General features: G+C 35.8%; 1 protein-coding gene across 18 annotated transcripts in view; it reads right to left on the reverse strand.

Annotated features, from left to right (window-relative positions):
* Positions 1–667: 667 nt before the first annotated feature.
* Positions 668–18,109, reverse strand: part of Cep170 (centrosomal protein 170) — an 84,183-nt gene continuing 66,741 nt past the window's right edge. For 8 of the 18 annotated variants that reach the window (NM_001427216.1, XM_063272006.1, XM_063272004.1 and 5 more), the window contains 6 exons: positions 12,418–12,565; positions 9,793–9,963; positions 8,984–9,072; positions 4,520–4,613; positions 3,835–3,886; positions 668–2,966 (listed from right to left, as the gene is read on the reverse strand). In NM_001427216.1, coding sequence (NP_001414145.1) covers positions 2,665–2,966; positions 3,835–3,886; positions 4,520–4,613; positions 8,984–9,072; positions 9,793–9,963; positions 12,418–12,565 — 856 coding nt within the window. In that variant the 3' untranslated portion in view covers positions 668–2,664. Of the gene's footprint in view, positions 2,967–3,834; positions 3,887–4,519; positions 4,614–8,983; positions 9,073–9,792; positions 9,964–12,387; positions 12,566–18,109 lie in introns of those variants that run through there. The other 10 variants (XM_063272007.1, XM_063272005.1, XM_063272003.1 and 7 more) reach the window with 3 other exon arrangements.

Genomic DNA, 18,109 nt, shown 5'->3' on the forward strand with positions numbered 1-18,109 from the left:
TAGGGCCTGAGGAATGGCAGGGCTGTGGGGGTGCAGTGCCGGGTGGAAGACAAGGCAGATGGAGGGGTGAATTGCCCAGGATGGTCCAGAGCTAGGGGAAATTATATTGAGGAGACAGAAAAATAAAACAGGGTTAGAATGTGGAAAGCGGCACAGTCAAGCTGTGAAATTTGTATTATTGATTAGTAACAAGGAGACATTCAAGACTCTTAAGCTCCACTGAGGATGAAAAAAATGTCTAAATTGATAGTTCTCAAACTGAAGATGTTCAAGGTATTTAAACTTCTCCTCTGTTCCCTCAATACACCTCTGTCTGAAAGCTTTTGGATGATTCAAAGCTGACTACAAATAGTGTGTGTGTGCACATATACATATGCATGCATGTGTGTGCATGCACATACACATATGCTGACTACAAATAACGTGTATGTGTGTGTTTGGGTGTGCACATACACATATGCATGCACGTGTGTGTGTGTGTGTGTGTGTGTGTTACAGTAGAGTATTAAGCCAATGTACTACATTTGTTTTAATTCATTAAGAATACTATTTTTGGATGACCATATATTCATTAAAACTGGAAGGGTCCTTTATAAACAGCTGTTTAGTAAATTGATAAATGAAAATATATCAGATGGTAAAAGACATGAATTCTATAACCAGTGCATAAAGTTCCAGAAACACTTTATTTAAAAATGGAGTTGTAAATGCATAACAAAATAACGTAATAAATGTAACAAAAATAAATAAGGAGAATGTATTCATACAAAATAAAAATAACATAGTAAAAGGCCAAATGTTTATAATTGAACAAAACTGTGTAAACAAACAATAATGTAAGCAGATAATTTAATACTTTCTTAGACTCCTCATCTTGTACTCTGATGTGGACAGACTCAGTACCAAACTTAACTAAAGGGGACAATCATGATTACTATGCATGACTTTTTCCTGAAACAGACTGACCCTGTTTCAATGTTTTATTTGTTCCTCAAAGCATCTCACTTTTCCTTTTACATCTGTTGAAACCCTTCTGAAGTTTTACTTCATGAAAACTGTGAATTTAGCTTTACAAGGAGAATAAATCCTTTTCTTTTTTTTTAATTTAAAGAAAAATATGAGATCCATTACACAGCAGACTTATGTTTTACATCTTACAAAAGGTTTTGCATTTTTATTAACTGATCCAGCGTCACAGGATTTCTTAGATCCTAAAGTCTTGAGGTACAGCTGACTTTCCCTTAAAGCAAATGTAGCACAGATTACTGCTGAGTATCAAAGCCCACGTCACAAAGCTGCAGCTGACTCTTTACAGACTGACGGAGTCTCTGGAGCAAACCCAGGCCTATTAGTATATTCAAAAGAATTAAGATTCACCCAAATTACAGTGTTCTGGAAACACAAAAATAATTCCTTTATTTAAAAACATTGAAATGTGAGCTTACTGGAAAGAAAACAAAACAGTAACAAAAACAAAGTTTAGAGAAGATATTTTTCACAGGCTTTCTTTTTAGTAGCTATAAGCCCAAAGCCTTAGTCGTCGCTGCCGTCTTGCAGGGTCCTTACAAATGTGTAAGACTGACAAAGGGTTCCTATGGACCTACAGGGAGACACAGAGCAATTCAATGACTGGGAGTGCAACTATCAACTACTCTCACAACTACTGATTCCTCACATCTCCTAACGAAGAAAAATTAACCTCATGATCATTTCAGGGGCATTTCTGTAACATAAAAACTTGATAACACAGGACAAATAGACATGTTCTTAATTTTAAAAATATACTTCACCTATTTGGCAAGTTTAACCTTTCTAGTCATTTAATCTAAAAGGAGAGACAAAATCTTATTTCCTTAAAAAGAAAAAAAGAAGAAAAGAAAAATAGAAAAGAACAAAACAAAAAACCCTGCCAAATGGCTCTGTATGAAAAGTGGAGTAAAACACTGTGGGGTTAAAGCAGTCTTGTCAACTTCCTATGTACAAAAGTCAGTCCTTAATGATGTATAGATACGTCCACCTATCACTCCCAGTAAGTCTTAGTGCAAACATAATAGTTAATTTCCATAAACCCCAAGACAAGTTACTTAGCAACAGTTATAATCACACTATGTTGGAAGGTCTCAGGTGCAGGACGGCTGCAGTGGAAGGTCTGTTTCACTCTAGAGAGCAGGGTGACACTGTGTCAGGTGACTGTGAAAAGTAATATAAACCCTAGTATTAAGAAGCAAATTGAAAGGTTTAACAATCTGTACAGCGGATGAGGACGTTCATCTCAGGGCAGCTTGGCACAGGAGACACGGGGGCTCAGAAATGTGGATACTTTAGTTTGTTTGTAGGTCACAGCATGTCTTAAAATAAACAAACAAACAACAACAAAAAGAACGATGGAAAGATGCAATGATATGATTCAATCTGAAAATCACAGAACCACAAAAGGCAAAACTGACATAAGCTGCCTCTTGCTAAGTGTGCTTCAAGTGGTTGTCTGAATAATTTGAAAAGACTGGTATGATACATTAGAGGTAAAAATAAATAAATAAATCAAGAAGACAAAGATAACAAGATTGTTGCTGACCAAGCTCTCTTGTTTTGTATGTGAACATCATGCTGCTTCCAATACCCCTAGTCACTCCATGGGTAATGTCTCTAACAAACCAGGGAACGTCATTCGTGTACTGTAACATCTTCTTCTTCCCCATCAGGATTAAACCTATTGAAATGGATGCTGAAATCAGCCTCAGATTCAGCATTCTCAAACTCAGTGGAGGCGGCGGCTGCTGCTGCTGCTGCAGCAGGGTGCAGGGCCCTAGCTTCTGCTGGGCAAAGTGCTGGCGTCTGACTAGGGCTGCTGTGGTTGTTAACAGGACTGGACTTCTGTTTTGGTGGAGATGGCAGGATAGCATTGGGAAATCCCATGTTGTTAAGAGCCTCCAAAGTTCCATCTGGGTCAATCATGGCATTTATCACTGAAGGAGATAAAAAGATAAAAAGATGTAGTTCTGTTTTCAGTAAGAAGTGGATATGAATACTGCTTATCATTAGAAGGGACTTTAGCTAAAGTAAGCTAGTAACCTCTAGTTAACTAAGCTAGATCTTACTTAACCTGATTCAATAACCAGTGGTTAAGTCTACACTGTAGACTGTACAGACCTGAGGTTCTCCTAGGTCCCCACAGTCCCTATCGGCACTTTAGGTGACAGTGAACAGTGACTGGAAGGGAAAGCAGGCCAAGAGAGTTCTGAACTTGCTTTTACTATCACAGAGGGGTACTGAAAACACTGGTTATGTGTTAAACAGCCAGATTTTATAAAATACAAATACCAACAAATGTTCACAATATGTTCTCTTTATGCCAGGGGTGATGGTCTCAGAGGTGGAGGGAGGAGGACCAAGAGGTCCAGCTCCACGGTGAGGTGGAGACCATTCTGCATATAACACTCCGCATCAAATGTGAAACAACACAGACTTTATCCGGGAACTGTCTATCTAGTCACTTTGATGGTACTAGGAAAGAAGCCAGGGCCTCACACACGCTAGGCAGATACTCGAGGACTGAGACACATCTCCAGTCCTTTATATAGAGCTATAAAACTTTCCTTTTATGAATAACTGAGATATATTCAACTCTATACTGTTATAAGTACTGGTTGATATATTTAGTTAAATACTGCTTCAATAACTAAGAATATAAGAAATATATTTTCAGAAATGGAATACACTGAGCTGGTCTCAACCTCAATCCTTCTGTCTCTGACTCCTGAATGCTGGAATTATAGGCGTCTACCAGAACACCCTATCTGCAAGCATCATTACCTAATTTAGAAGTAAATTTACCTTGCAACTGTTTTTCCACTCTTTTCAGCTCCTGTAAAATAGAAGAAATCTCCTGCAGGAAAAGACACCCAGATTAGCTTACTACGTTACAACATTCTCAGACTACAAGTAATGCAGCTCACTGTCTCTATGGCACTGCATTAGTAGCTACACAGAAGACACCCAGGAAGCAAGACCCAACTTATAATCTTTAATAATGACGCCTTTCAACAACAACAATAACATTTCAAGACAATATACTAATAAGGAAAGAACAGTTTTTGAAACATCTGTTCTGATCAACTCTGCAATAGTTTAAAACTGTGCCTTTGAGTTTTTTTGTTTTTTGAAAAGTATATAAAGTGAAACCATCAACATAAGGAGAAAAATCTGATAAAACTGTGCTTTTAAAATAGAAATGATATGTCAATTAACATTAAGTTCTAAAGTTAAAGGTGCTTCTTTATAATGTAGAGCTATGATATGAACAAGATACATCACAGTAGTTAATCAACACACGATCCTCCTTAATGCTCTCTATGGCCTTGAACCAAGAGATACTTTAAACACCACTGGATGAAACACTACCGAATCTATGCATTTATACAGTCTTTTAGAATGTAAACTAACAAATATTCAAAACTATGCTTTCCCCAACAAATGAAGCCACGCTGATGAAATGTTTGAATCTTGAAAACCACCATACCATGCTGGAGGTTTTCACAATCGGGACTTCGCTTTCAGCTCTTAGCTTGTTTTCTATGTCATCCCAGTTCCGGTCTTTGTCTTTAAACAATATTCTACAGTCAAAAAACACAAGCATTTTAAATTCATGGTTTTGTTGATGATACAAAAAAATTACACATAGTTAATGTATAATTTCAAAACTATATAAAGAAAAATAACTATTCAATGAACTCAGACTTAACTGGTGAACACTTTTGGGTCAAGCATGTGAAAATCTGTTAAAACCATAACTCACTAGATACCCATACATGCCTAAAGCTCTTTACTGTTTATCTTATTTTAACTAAAAATTGAATATGATACAAATGCTGTTGTTACTTGTAACTAACAATATAATCTTTGCTTAAGAAAGCTTAACTTCACTGTCATAGAATAAGTAAAACAAAATTAAGAAGAAAATACACTTAATTAGGTATGCGACTTTGGTTAAGATCTCTTTAAGCAAGAACAAGACCTTGCTGATGGATAAAAGTATGAACACATCACTGTGAAGACGGGATAATGAGCTATGTACTATACTTCTATTAGAAAACATTCATTCATGTTAGTGTATTTGTATACAACTTAGGAGTTAAGAGACTATAAAGTTTTACACATTTCTACAAAAAGAACTAATGAAATAACTGTGCTATGAGAAACTACACCCAAACTCCTTAATCTTTAAAGTACAAGTTGTCATCCAACTGCAGAATTCTCCTCTCTCCAATCAATTAAAATCAGAGACATAAATCAGCAGTTTTAGAAAAATTTAAACACTTTTATTTAAGTTTTCTAATGAGTCTGCCTGAGAAATCTAGTTTATCTAAATCCTGTACATTAACAATCTTAATGGCATTCCTTCAAAAGTGATTTAAAAGAACAAATCAATCAACTTCAAATCAAGTTCTGATCATCTGCAATTTTTTTATACCAAGACTAATTAATAAGGATGAAGGGCCTGCAAAAGATTCTTCTGAGCTAAGAAATTTTCTGAACCTCAATGCAAAAATGTATTGTACTTTTTAAAAATAGTCATTTTTTAGCAGCAAGACTCCTGGAAAGTAGTGATCAGGCTGTGCACTGGCTGAGTGAAAACTACAATGGGCCCACATAATCAAGAAGTGATGTGTTCAGCAATGAGGTGCTAAAAGTTTACTGAATCTTGCCAGAAGACAATGAACTAGTATAATATATTTAGCTTCTAAAACTGCTAGAGATTTAATTGTTGGTAAAAAGTACATGGAACCCACGGCTCCTGACTCACTGTAAACAATGTCCTGTTGGAAGGAAAGAGCTCTTTTTTAAAGGCATATCAAAACGATAACTTTGGTTTTAGGAAATTAACTCTAATGACATTATGTGGATGCTAAAGAAGAACACCATATCAGCACAACATTTTAGACAACATCATAATGGTCAAGCCTTTTTTTTTTAATTTAAAAAGGTCATTTGACAATGGCCATTAGATTATAATTATAGATTCAAAAGAGTAGTTGGGCTGATAAGCTCCAACATGAGAACAAGACATTTCAAAGCTTATTTAGTAAGCTAAAAATTCTTTTCAATGAAACTGTTGGCTTTGGGAGAAAAATAGTCTTACCCATATATTCTTAGTCCTTAACACAAGTAATCTGGGATACAAACTAGTTTACTACCTGAGGGCTGACTGTTCCAAAGCTGGAGGGTGGCAAGAATACTGGGCAGTGAGAGCATTCAAACAGTTCAAGTATGTATATGCTTAGATTTTCACAGGCATCTGAGTTTGTTTCTAAGCTGTGGCCAAGGCCTACAGTCACTATTCAAACTACCATGGCAATTCCTATGCAGTGAGCCATCGCATCCTTCAGATTTGGTTATCAGAAGTTACACATTTTAGAAAATACTTGTCCACACATAGTCTTCGGAATATGCCTTTTACTCTTAACTAGACAGTGATCCATCATATTCAATCCTATGCACTGGTTCATCATATCTGTGACTCAGGCTTCAATGGTAACTTTCATAGTAAAGGTATTTATCATCTTTACTTTTATAAAGCCTGTCATAAGCTTTTCATATACCAAGATTCAAAGGTTACGTGAAAGGCAGTAAAAATATGGAACAGTTGGTATTTATGTTACTTTAACGTTTTCCCCAACCATCAAATTTCAAAAATAGCAAAACCAATTAGTCAATGTATCAGTCTATGGAGTCTCTGGACTCAGTGTCAAACCCACAGCATTTCCTGTGAGGAAGTCTGTCCTGTAAGAGTCAACACCAGCGAGGTACAAGGCAAGCAGTTGTGTGAGTGACTACCTGAATAAGGATTAGGGAGGAGGATTTGCATTTCAGTAAGATAGAATAATATTACATAATATATTCAAGTTTTCTCATCAGCAAGTCATACATGATCATACAATGTGACTCGTGACATTTTCATGGACAACAGTATGTATTGAGAGCACACTTTGATTTACTAAATTTCCATTGCTTTTTAGGATTAAGTACTAACTCAGTAATAAATATGTCTCCTGTACTTAGCTGTGAAGGGGTCAAAAAGAATGCTATGAATAACATACAGCCAAAAATCATTCAGTCAATGAATAAACTTGGAGATTTTTCATGAATAGCTCCCCACCCCTTGGTAATAATTTGGCAATCAGACCCAGAGCCTTGCACATCTCTTTTTAGATCCTATATAAGACTGCATAGTCAGCATTCATTTCATTTAATGGTCCTTTGCTTAAAATACCTCCATATTCAATTTTAGAGTACAATTAAACTCAAAAGAGCAGCAGCTGCTTTACCATCACACTGTGGATGCGTTTTACCATCAGATAAACTGAGTATCTGAGTCAAGCTCTGAGGCATGATTTCTCTGATTATTCCTCAGCAAAGCATATGACCAAGGCCTAGATATTTGTGAACTTCTGTTTAATAACTGATTAGTTAAGCTTACTTTTTTCCTACTAATTTTAAGTGGGCTTCACCCCAGCAAACAGTAGTGCAACTGCATGTGGGCACCAGCTGACTAGAGAGAGCACCGCAGTGGGCGGGCGGCTGGAGAGGAGACCTTTTGCAAACCTAGGTCTGATATCTCAGGGAAAGAAACCTCATGCAGGACAGTGTCAGGATGCTAATTACATCATTACCAAGTATGATAAAATACAAACAATAGTCTGATAGATCAGACTTCAGAAAAATGCAGTATTTATAATAAAGTTCATTTCTCTAAAGTCAATTGTGATCCTTATCTTTCAAAATTTCATTTAGTCCCAGCTTAATTCACCAAAATTAGGATGATTTGTAGTTTTCATCTCCTTTATTCAATAAGTAATTTCAATAATAAAAAAGGAGACCAATTGAGTTTTGGTGAGAACCGCAATTGTGAATGTACAGTTAATATTCAAGTGAAGCAAGTGAAACCAAGACAAGTGAGTGCAGCAGGCTGACTCATTCAGGTAAACAAGCTGTCACGCATGCCTTTATTCTGGTGAAGTCTAATATAGCTGTATTTGCCATCTTGAAAAAAGAAAACCAATGTATACTAATAAGTATACTCACTAGAATAATTTAAAAAAAGCCTGTTTACAGGTACTCATTACATATCCAATTCCTTAAGGCAGTATGCCCCATATTTCAAGCAAATACTAAGGACTTTCAATGATATTTTACGGAATCTTTTGAAAGAGTAAAGGTATTATGCTAAAAAAAGCCAAGATGTAGAATAAGTGATTATGTTTCCATCTGTTGAGACTTGAGAACTGAATTTAAAGGGAGAGAAAATATGTATACACATGTTAAATATCGTATGTATAATATATCTTAAACATTTGTAGTTTTGAGCCATGCTCATATACTGTTAAAAACTACGAAAAATAAAGAGGAAAGCAAACAGTAGAAAACACACTATTTTTTTTAAATAGGGATTTCCTTAACGACCTTTGCTTGTTTACTTACTTATGTTCCATGCTGTGGATCAATTGCAAGGCTAACCTGCCACTCAACTGTCCCAGGCTGTGGCCTCTATCGTCAGCCACAGTTGCTACTTGTTTTATTAAGAATGTAGACTCATGGCCGAACAGGCTACATACATTTTAATCATTAAGGCTGCTGTATCTCCGACTTCCAGAGTCTTAAGAGCTCAGTCTAACATCTTATCCAATGACACAAGAGTGCAGTCTGAGTAAAAGAAACCTCAAGAGTTTGCTAAGTTTAAATATTTATTAATATTTTGTGGAGAAGGAAAACAGTTTAGTGCTAGTAACTAAGTGTTAATTCTCATGACCAATGAGCTCACAACCAGGGCCATTTGCTCTGCCTAGAATGTTCCTTCTATCTGCAGTACCTGGTAAGAGCAGCAGTAAGAACCTACAGCAGTGATGTCACTAGCTCCTGACAGTAGGGGTTCAGGCTTGAAGAAAATGGAACAGGAGACAAAGTGAGATTAGAGAAACACAAGTACCTGATTTTCCCAGCTGTCTTATCAATGGATTGTCTTATCTTCCTGGAGAACTGAAAGACTGAAGACAGTAGCAGATTATCTCCCATGACCTGAAACAGAGAAAGGAGTGTGGTAACATGTACATGCTGAATAACTACTAAGGACACTAGCCGCAATTCACTATACTCAAGCTACTTATGCTAATTAACTTAAAATAAATGATGTAATTAGAGTAATTAAATCCAGAAAGCAGAAGAAACATCAACACAGAGTTCCTTTGTTAAATAACTTGTCAAAGTTCCCTATTATTTTGGTCATCCCATTTTAAGAAATCCTCTTTAATTACTATCATGACCCTGTCTCTTATATTTATAATTTACATTATCATAACAGGGACAATGGGAGTACCATACTATTTACTTATTTACCAAATAATATGACTACAAAGATGAGAAAGAGAACCACCACCCACTCTTCAGAGACAAGTGAGAAAGTAAATTTCATGGTGGGTGTTGGTACTGTCTCACTTGAGGATGGGGTAAAACTAGAGGCCAAACCTGAGTACTGTGCAAGAACAGCAATAACTCAAATGCTGGGCTAGCTTTCGAGATCCATATTTTTTAAAAGGGCTAGTTTAACACTGGTTTTTAGGTTACCTTAGAATTAATCTTGACTCTAGTATACATTATTAGTTAATCTTGGACAACTCTGTCTCTGTATTAACAAAATAATGACTTTGGTCCTCCTGAAGTAACTGGGGCCTAAATGACCTAATATGGCACAATTGGGACGCCTCTCCGCCCCATGTTCAAAGTCTGCAGTTTACTTACTTCATCCCTGCTCCAGGTTCTCCGTCTTGTAATTGTTAAGTGGTCAGGATGCTCTGGTGGCTGAGGTCTTGAGTCAACAGACCGACCATTGTTTCCTTCTGGCGTTTTAGAATGAACTAATGGAGGTATCTTTCGGAAGTTGAGACTTTCATCAAAAACACGATCAACCAACTAGTAGGACAAAAGCAAACCCTTATGAGAACAGAATAGTGAAAAGTGTAGAAATACTGGCATAATTTTTATGGTTAGAGAGAAATGATTTCATTCTCAAGTAGTAACAGAAGCATGACATCTTCAATAAACCAATTACTTTTTAAATAGGCTCGCCACAAAGGTCTCTTCCATAAAGTAGATGTCCATTACACTAATCTTATTCTCAGGATTGGAAATATTTAACTACGCTAATTCAATTCTTTCACGATTAAGATGTTCTCCATAGGGGAGAAAATAGATGCTTTAAGAGAAAAAAAAAGACTGAGCCATGTAGGTGGACAATGGGTTCACTTTACTCACATTGCCTTACCAGTACAAAATAATGTTTCTTTTTCTTTTAGTTTTCTACCTTGTTTTTTTTTTTCCTTTTTTCCTCCCCAAATCCAGGTGTCAAATTTCTTCACAAGATACATGAATGGTAAATTCAATTAAATTTACAAAAGGAAACAAAATTAATCCACATAGTAAGTAATTTTGGTCCTAGTCAAACTTTAACAATGATGGAGAACATACATCTTCTAACAGTAACACTAATGCCCTCCGTCTATAGTGCACACTGTGGACATGCAACACCAAGTAACAGGTTTACCGACGAAAGGTTAACTAGGATAACATTCTTAAATGAAAGAAAGGGGGAGTGAAAAGCTATTCCATGAAATGTTTCAAAAATTCTACTGGGGCTCAGTGAATGAATAACCATGTTAGGTAAAATTTAGTTAGAAAGCTGAGAAAATAATATTATTTAAATGTACCAGAGATATGTGTATGTCTTGCCACCATGAAGATCCTCTTGGTTTTGTTTTTTAACCAACAAAGGCAATTTTTTTGTATACATTTATAATTGATCAGTGTGGTAACAAAACTCTACACAGATTAATGAAATATCATTTATTAAATTAGAAAACATACAAACAAAAAATAAACAAGAAGTGACCATTAAGGAGCTTTATAAGAAAAAAAAAATGAGACAAAAAGCAACAGAAGAAAAGATTATCAGCACAGTTTACCAGGATTAAATGTCCAAAAGGCTAGGCATTTTTGGTTACTATTTAGAATTTAATAAAAATGAAGAAGTTGAGTGACAGTAAGAGGGGTTAGCAACATTTTCTATAAAGTGGCAGACAGTATTGTTCTTGGCTTTGCACCCATCAGTTTGCCTGAGAACTCAGTTCTGCACTGCAACACAGAAATAGCCACAGACCACAAGTCAGGCAAACGAGAATGGCTATACTGTAACAAGATTGAAATGTGAATTTAAAATGGTTTTCATGTTATAAATCACTATTCTTTCCATATTTTCAATCATTTAAAAACAAGTCTATTTCTAGGTTTTAGGGCATATGAAGACAAATTAGTTCCTTTCAAAGACTGACTTTGGTTTACATTTTCTCTCAAAATGAAAATAACCAACATGGCTAGAGACTATAGTTAACCTTCCTTATCTGGGGATTCAACTAAGTATTGAAAATATTTTAAAATGCTGTGTGTTTACTAGAGGTGCCAAATTTCTTCACAAGATACATAAATGGTAAACTGCATACATGGACCTCTTTTTTCCTGTCACAATTCTGTAAACAGCCTAAGTACTTTACGCTACCAGGAGGTATCATAACCAATCTGGAGATGAATGTATAGGGAAGAATGCCCACAGCCTACAAGGAAACTCCACACCATTTTATCTAAGAGACCAGGATATTCTTAGGTTTTGATGTGTGCCTTGGAATTAATCTCCATAGATACAGAGGGACGAAAGACTACTGTATCATTAAGTTTAAGTTAAAGGTACTGTGTGGAACAATGTTATTCAAGTGGTTCTCTCCTGGAACTGTACTGTTGGAAGCCATGGGTTTAGGTGGGCAATACTCTATAAATGTTAACTTATATTCCAGAGTTTTAAGAATATTTGAGTATTTCTGTGTATATATGAGAGAAATCGTGTTTGTATAATATACATTTCGGTTTTTAAAAACAATATGGTGGATATTTGTCAACAAAATTACTATTTTAAAAACTGTAGAAATTGTGTCTTTCTTTGCTATTAACTAGTAGTGACCATTTCTTTTTACTGTCAAATCTTATTGAAACCTTACATAGTCATTTGTTGAACTTCAGTTTACTTTCCAAATAACATCTATATTCACATTTCAAGTAAGATTATGATCAGTAATCAATAGGCAAAGTGTTTAAAGCTAAATAATTTTCCATTTTTATGTTAATAGTAGACCAAATATTAGCCTTTTAGTCTTTACTAATTGTTACAAAAATATGTTTGTTAAAGTAAAGTTGGAAAATGCAGAGCTGCATGCAGACAGGGAGGGTGGACATAACTAAAATAAACTAAGCAAAAAGCTAAAAGCAAAAGAAATTAAGAAAAGAAAGAACCTTATGCATTTCTCCATGAAGATCTCCTACCTCTTCTCTAGTGTCTATGGCAGAGCCAGGGGTGGTGGCAGCAGTGCTTACTGTGGTACTAGGGGCAGTGCCTGAGGAAGTCACTGAATCTATTTCTCCTGCTACGTCGTTGATCTCCCGAGCAATGAGAGCAAGATCTTGGCTGATCCTGGCAATAATTTTAGAGAAGAAATGTAATTTCCTTTAAATGAACAGCTCTAGAAACAATCAACTTTGGCAGTCACGTAGCTCGTAACTTTAGTTACAGATTGACATCCCACGCTTAAGACTCTTTGGAAAGCTCTTTACTATTTTGGTAGAAAAAAAATATAAGTCCTTAACTTCAAATACTAACATTGATGAATTAAGTTCCAAATAATCTGTAAGATAATATCTTAAAAAATACATTTTAAATACATGTCACAGAGATCTTAAATTTGTAAATGACAGAATTCAAAAAGTATCTGAACATGGATAACAAGAAACACAAACATCATTTTCACTAACTTAACTGATGTTTATTGTTTTAATTATAAATATAAGCTACAAGATACAGTGGAATTAATAAGGATAGGGGTCTGTCACCAACAGAAATCTTATAGTCATCTATAGGGACTTTTTCAAACTTACACAGCTACCCAAACTAATGACAGTTACAAAATTGCTAATAAAGAATCATCAGCTACTATACTGCAAAATATTTTGATAACTATATTTCAGCATTACTAAAATTCTTTGTAATTCTAAGTACTTATGTTCATGAAGTTGGAAACACTAAGGTAGCTTCCTAAGCTTCCCCTGAAGGGTTCTATGGCACAAGAGGTTATGGACTGAAGCCCTGTTTTACACTATGCACAGCATTTTCTACTCTATCTGATGTCATCTGAAGACCATAATGTTCTTCTGAAGTAGGATCTAGCTGATTTGTTAATAAACAGACATCACTAGACAAGTTCAGTGATCAGTTTATGACCGTACAAGGAAGCACCAGATCTCAGTTTATTCCTCAAGTCTAGGAAGCTTTATGTTCATTCATAGGGGCTCATGAAATCATAGTTTAGGGATTTATTTTTTTGAGACACAGTCTTGCTACATGTACTTGGTTAGATGGAAACTTTCAGCAATCCTCCTGCCTCTGCTCCTGAGTACTGGGATGGCACGTGTCTGCCACACTACCATTCCAGGCAAGCAGTAGTCTACCAGTCATGCCTCCAGGTCACCTCTAGTTAGCAGTCACATTAAAGTAAAGAGTTTTCTCTAAGCATTAAAAAAAATCTTGAAGAGAGATAACAGAATTCTATCATTGATATTTCCATACATCTTAAAAAAGATTGCAATTCTTAGAATTTTTCCACATTATATATTTGTTGCACATAAAACTCAATTTGGCTTCTTTCATAGAGAAAGATCTAGAATTTTAGAATATACTTAAAAGACAAATGTGAAAGCTCAAATATCTTTGTAAATACAAAGAAACATTTTTAAAAAGTTCTACAAAATGTGGGCTTAAAATTAAGAATAAATTTCTTTTAGATTGATACTTATTGAGTGCTTGCCTGTGTGCCTACTTATATGCACACACACACACATTACTTATATGCACACACACACACACACACACACACACGTATAAGTGCACACATACTCATGTGTGCACAGACCATATACAGCCTGATGCCCAAGGAGGTAAGAAGAGGGTGTTTATGGATGGCTCAGAGTCATAATGTGTGTACTGGGAACCAAATATGGGTCCTCTGTGAAAGAAACAAATGCTCTTAACCTCAGCCATCTCTCTAGTCCCAAAATTGGGGTTTAAAAGATGTCCAAGGAGTATAACAATTGTGCAAAAATCTGACCAACTTTAAAGCTGTGTTAAAGTTCTGGGATTGACAGGTGTGTAAGGTGATTTAATGTACACATATATAATCCTTGTAAGAAATTACAACTTTACTTTGTTATACCAGTGCAAAAAGGTAGGGAGGGGCAGTGTCAATAAATATTTGCTGATCACCTGTCACTTGCCAGGTCCTGCTCACCGTCCCGAGGGGAGAGCAATGGATAAATACAGAGAGGCCTTTGCTCTTCTGGAGCTTAGAATAACAGAGCACAACTGTACAGAACTTTGCATTGATCACCTTATCTAAGCCTCATAATGTCTTCTCTAAGTGAGTTCATCATCTTATTTTACAAACGATAAAAACGAAGTTTAGAAGTCAATGGAAACTGTGTAGGCTATGGATACAGAGTAAGAACATCCCTACACCTTTACATTATACCACGCTACCATGCCATTTTTCAAACTTACTGCTGATGTGAGTGAGAGTAAGCTGGGGCATGTGTTATGTAATATAGGTTTAATGTCCCTAAACTGAAAGTATTGGATTTAAAATGCTTCAAAACACAAAACTTTTAAGTATCAACATGACAAAACACAAGGAAAATTCTCTACCTCATCTTCCATGGTAGGTTGCATTTAAACTCAGACATATTGGAACTGTATGAAATTACCCTCCAGCCATGTGTATCAGGAATACACTGAAAGACTCTAGCCAGCCAAGCACAGACATCACGGCTCTGGCAGGCCTGTCCTTTTTTCCCACCCCTCTGCCTTGCTGTTAGGTTACATTCCTAAAGCTAGGCCCCCAAGGTCCAGGCTTTTATTTGGCACTACTTCCTCCTGAGACTGACCACCAAGGTCCAGCTATCAGAGGACTGAGGCCCAGCAACCAAGACACCCTCCCCCGCACCCACTTTGGCCATGGTAATACCCTGTCCAATCAAACTTAAAAATGTCTTCCTGACACAGGTAAGTCCTGTCTTAAAGTCCTGATGAAATGGCAACAACCGATTACCAAAACTGCAAGCAGGGGTGCACATATCTGTAATACAGGCACTTGAGAAGCGGCCAATCATGGATTCGAGGGTCTCTCTCCTCAGCTTGAGCTAGATAGAGGTCATCCTGGACTACATGAAACCCTAACTCAAAAAACCAAGCATGAGCCCTGAGCATTTACTGTAAGAATCACTACAAGAAAATTTCAAAGGAAAATAAAACTACCAGAAAAGAGTTATAGACATATTCTAACAGAAATGAGGCATCTATTCAGTCCAGATAAGTCATGTGGTTACTAACTAGCGTTTTGGACTTAATTTTATAAAGTTTCTCTGTCCATCTATTGGACTATAACCCAACATATTTCTTCCCATGCAGTGCTCTGCTTTGCTTTTAAGTTCTCAGCCTACAATCTTTGCTCCTTCTCTTATCTTCCTTCCACTTCAAATCTGCAAGAAGAATCCCAAAAGAGTAAAATCATCTTATCTGGGGATATACGAAATAACACTTCCTTAGCAAATATCAAAACCCTACACTTGGCAATTTCAAAGCCTAATAGTCAATCCACACTTAATTCCATTTTTATTACAAAATTGTAAGGGAAAAACAATTCCAATATAAATATAAACCAAACATAAAGATCCAGCATACTGCTAGTCCTTCATTCTCAAACGACAGAAGCGAAGAGCAAACATCATGTACTTTGTAGAAGGAATTATCTATTTAAAAACATACTTTAGAAAGTTTATGATTTTTACACATGTGCTTAGTAATGATTCTTTCCTTTTTTTTCATTTTGTTTTTAAAGATTTATTTATTTATATGAGTACACTGTAGCTGTCTTCATGTACACCAGAAGAGGGCATCAGATCCCATTACAGATGGCTGTGAGCCACCATGTGGTTGCTGGGATTTGAACTCAGGACCTCTGGAAGAGCAAGTCAGTGTTCCTAACCGCTGAGCCATCTCTCCAGCCCTTTTTTTTCATTTTTCAATTGGATATTTTCTTTATCTACATTTCAAATATTATCCCACTTCCTGGTTTCTCCTTCAGAAATTCCCTATCCCATCGCTCCACCCCCTGCCTCCATGAGGGTGTTCCCTACCCACTGATCCACTCCCTCCCACTTCCCTGCCCTGGCATTCCCCTACACTAGGGCATCATGCCTTCACAGGACCAAGGAATTCTCCTTCCACTGATGCTGGATAAGGCCATCCTCTGCTACATATGCAGCTGGAGCCATGGGTCTGTCCATGTGTACTCATTGGTTGGTGGTTTAGTCCCTGGGAGCTCTAGGGTGTCTGGTTGGTTGATATTCTTCTTCCTATGGGATTGCAACCCCCCTCAGTCCTTTCTCTAACTCCTCCATTGGGGACTCTTTTCTTATTCAATAAATTAAAGATCTATCTTCTTTAGAGATGTACACTGTAAAATACATTATTTCAGACTTTCAAGTATATTAGTTCAAGAAAACACCTTAAGAACCTTTTAGTACTAAGAACCATAGAAAATTTATAAAGTGTTTTTATTATGAGAACAATATAGTTATTTGAGTTTGCACTGAAGATATGGACCTTCACTAGTTGGGATTCCTGACTACAATAATTTGGTTAGCAAAATATTTTAAAAACTATTAAAAACTTAGTGGTGGACTGCAACTCCACTTGTAAGTAGATTCTCATACAGTTTTTCAGATATAACAAAAACTTAAGTCCTAAAGAATTCAATCATCACTATCTTCTCTGTTCTTAAAATCTGAAAATCTTAAAATCTATATTTTAGTAACTTATTATCAATGCCAAACACTAATGCTAACACTAGAATTATGTCTATCAGATTTACACAGAGTTTATAGTAAAAAAGGATACAGATCTAGGTATGACTCTGAGTCCACTTCTGGACCATTTGATTAGACTTCAGCACCATAATTTAGGTTACTACCTAGAGCCAGTAGTACTTAGTCTGTTCACAATCTCTTGTAATACCATTTAATATCATGGCTTTTAAGTATTTTCTTTGTGAATGTCTTATATAATTATGATTCTAGCTTCAACTGGCCTCTTATGTTCAGCACTAAAATATTACTGTTATCCTATGGGAACACTTAAAAATCTTGAATTAATATAGTATATGTAAAGAACTAAAATAAATATAAATATAATGAAAAGTATCACTCTAGAAGTGTATATAAAAAAGAATATAATATCTTTGCAAACCATACAGCTGAGATAAAATATATCGCCTTTACTTTTAAATGTTTTAATGTAATGTCTATAATGAAATGGTTGTTTTCTCTTAATATTCTGCTAACTGAAATTCTCTTCTTAAAGTATAATTAAATGATACAGTGCATACATAATAATGAATTTAAAACACTATAATACTGCTAAGTTCCATGTGATTCAAATGTGAATTATATAATCTTCCAGTATAACCTTTTAGGTTAAAAGTATTTAGTTATTTGCAAAGGTCAAAGTCTAGTATGTGTACCATAGTATTTATAAAACCACTAAAATCTATCAAATTCCACTAGAAAGAAATTCATCTAATGCTGTCTGTCCTGAGGTATATGTATTGGGAAAATCTGTAAGAAAAACCTTCTTATACAAACTAAAAGACCAACTATGCTCTCAGCATTACACATTCAGGATTAACCTTGTTCTTATTTAAATACAGGTAAATAACTATAAATGAAATAGGTCCATATTGAAAAATGAAAAGTTGGATCTACCAGAGCACGAACTGCTTTTTGTAATAAAGCTTAAGATTACATTTCTCAATTACAAATATTTCAAGTACTCTTCAATGCTTAGTAAGTTTTGTTTAAGTGCCATCAATATTCCATAAAAATAAAATTATTTCATTTATCTAGCAATACC

Source organism: Rattus norvegicus, chromosome 13, assembly GCF_036323735.1.
Source record: "Rattus norvegicus strain BN/NHsdMcwi chromosome 13, GRCr8, whole genome shotgun sequence".
In the NCBI taxonomy this organism is placed as follows: Eukaryota; Metazoa; Chordata; class Mammalia; order Rodentia; family Muridae; genus Rattus; species Rattus norvegicus.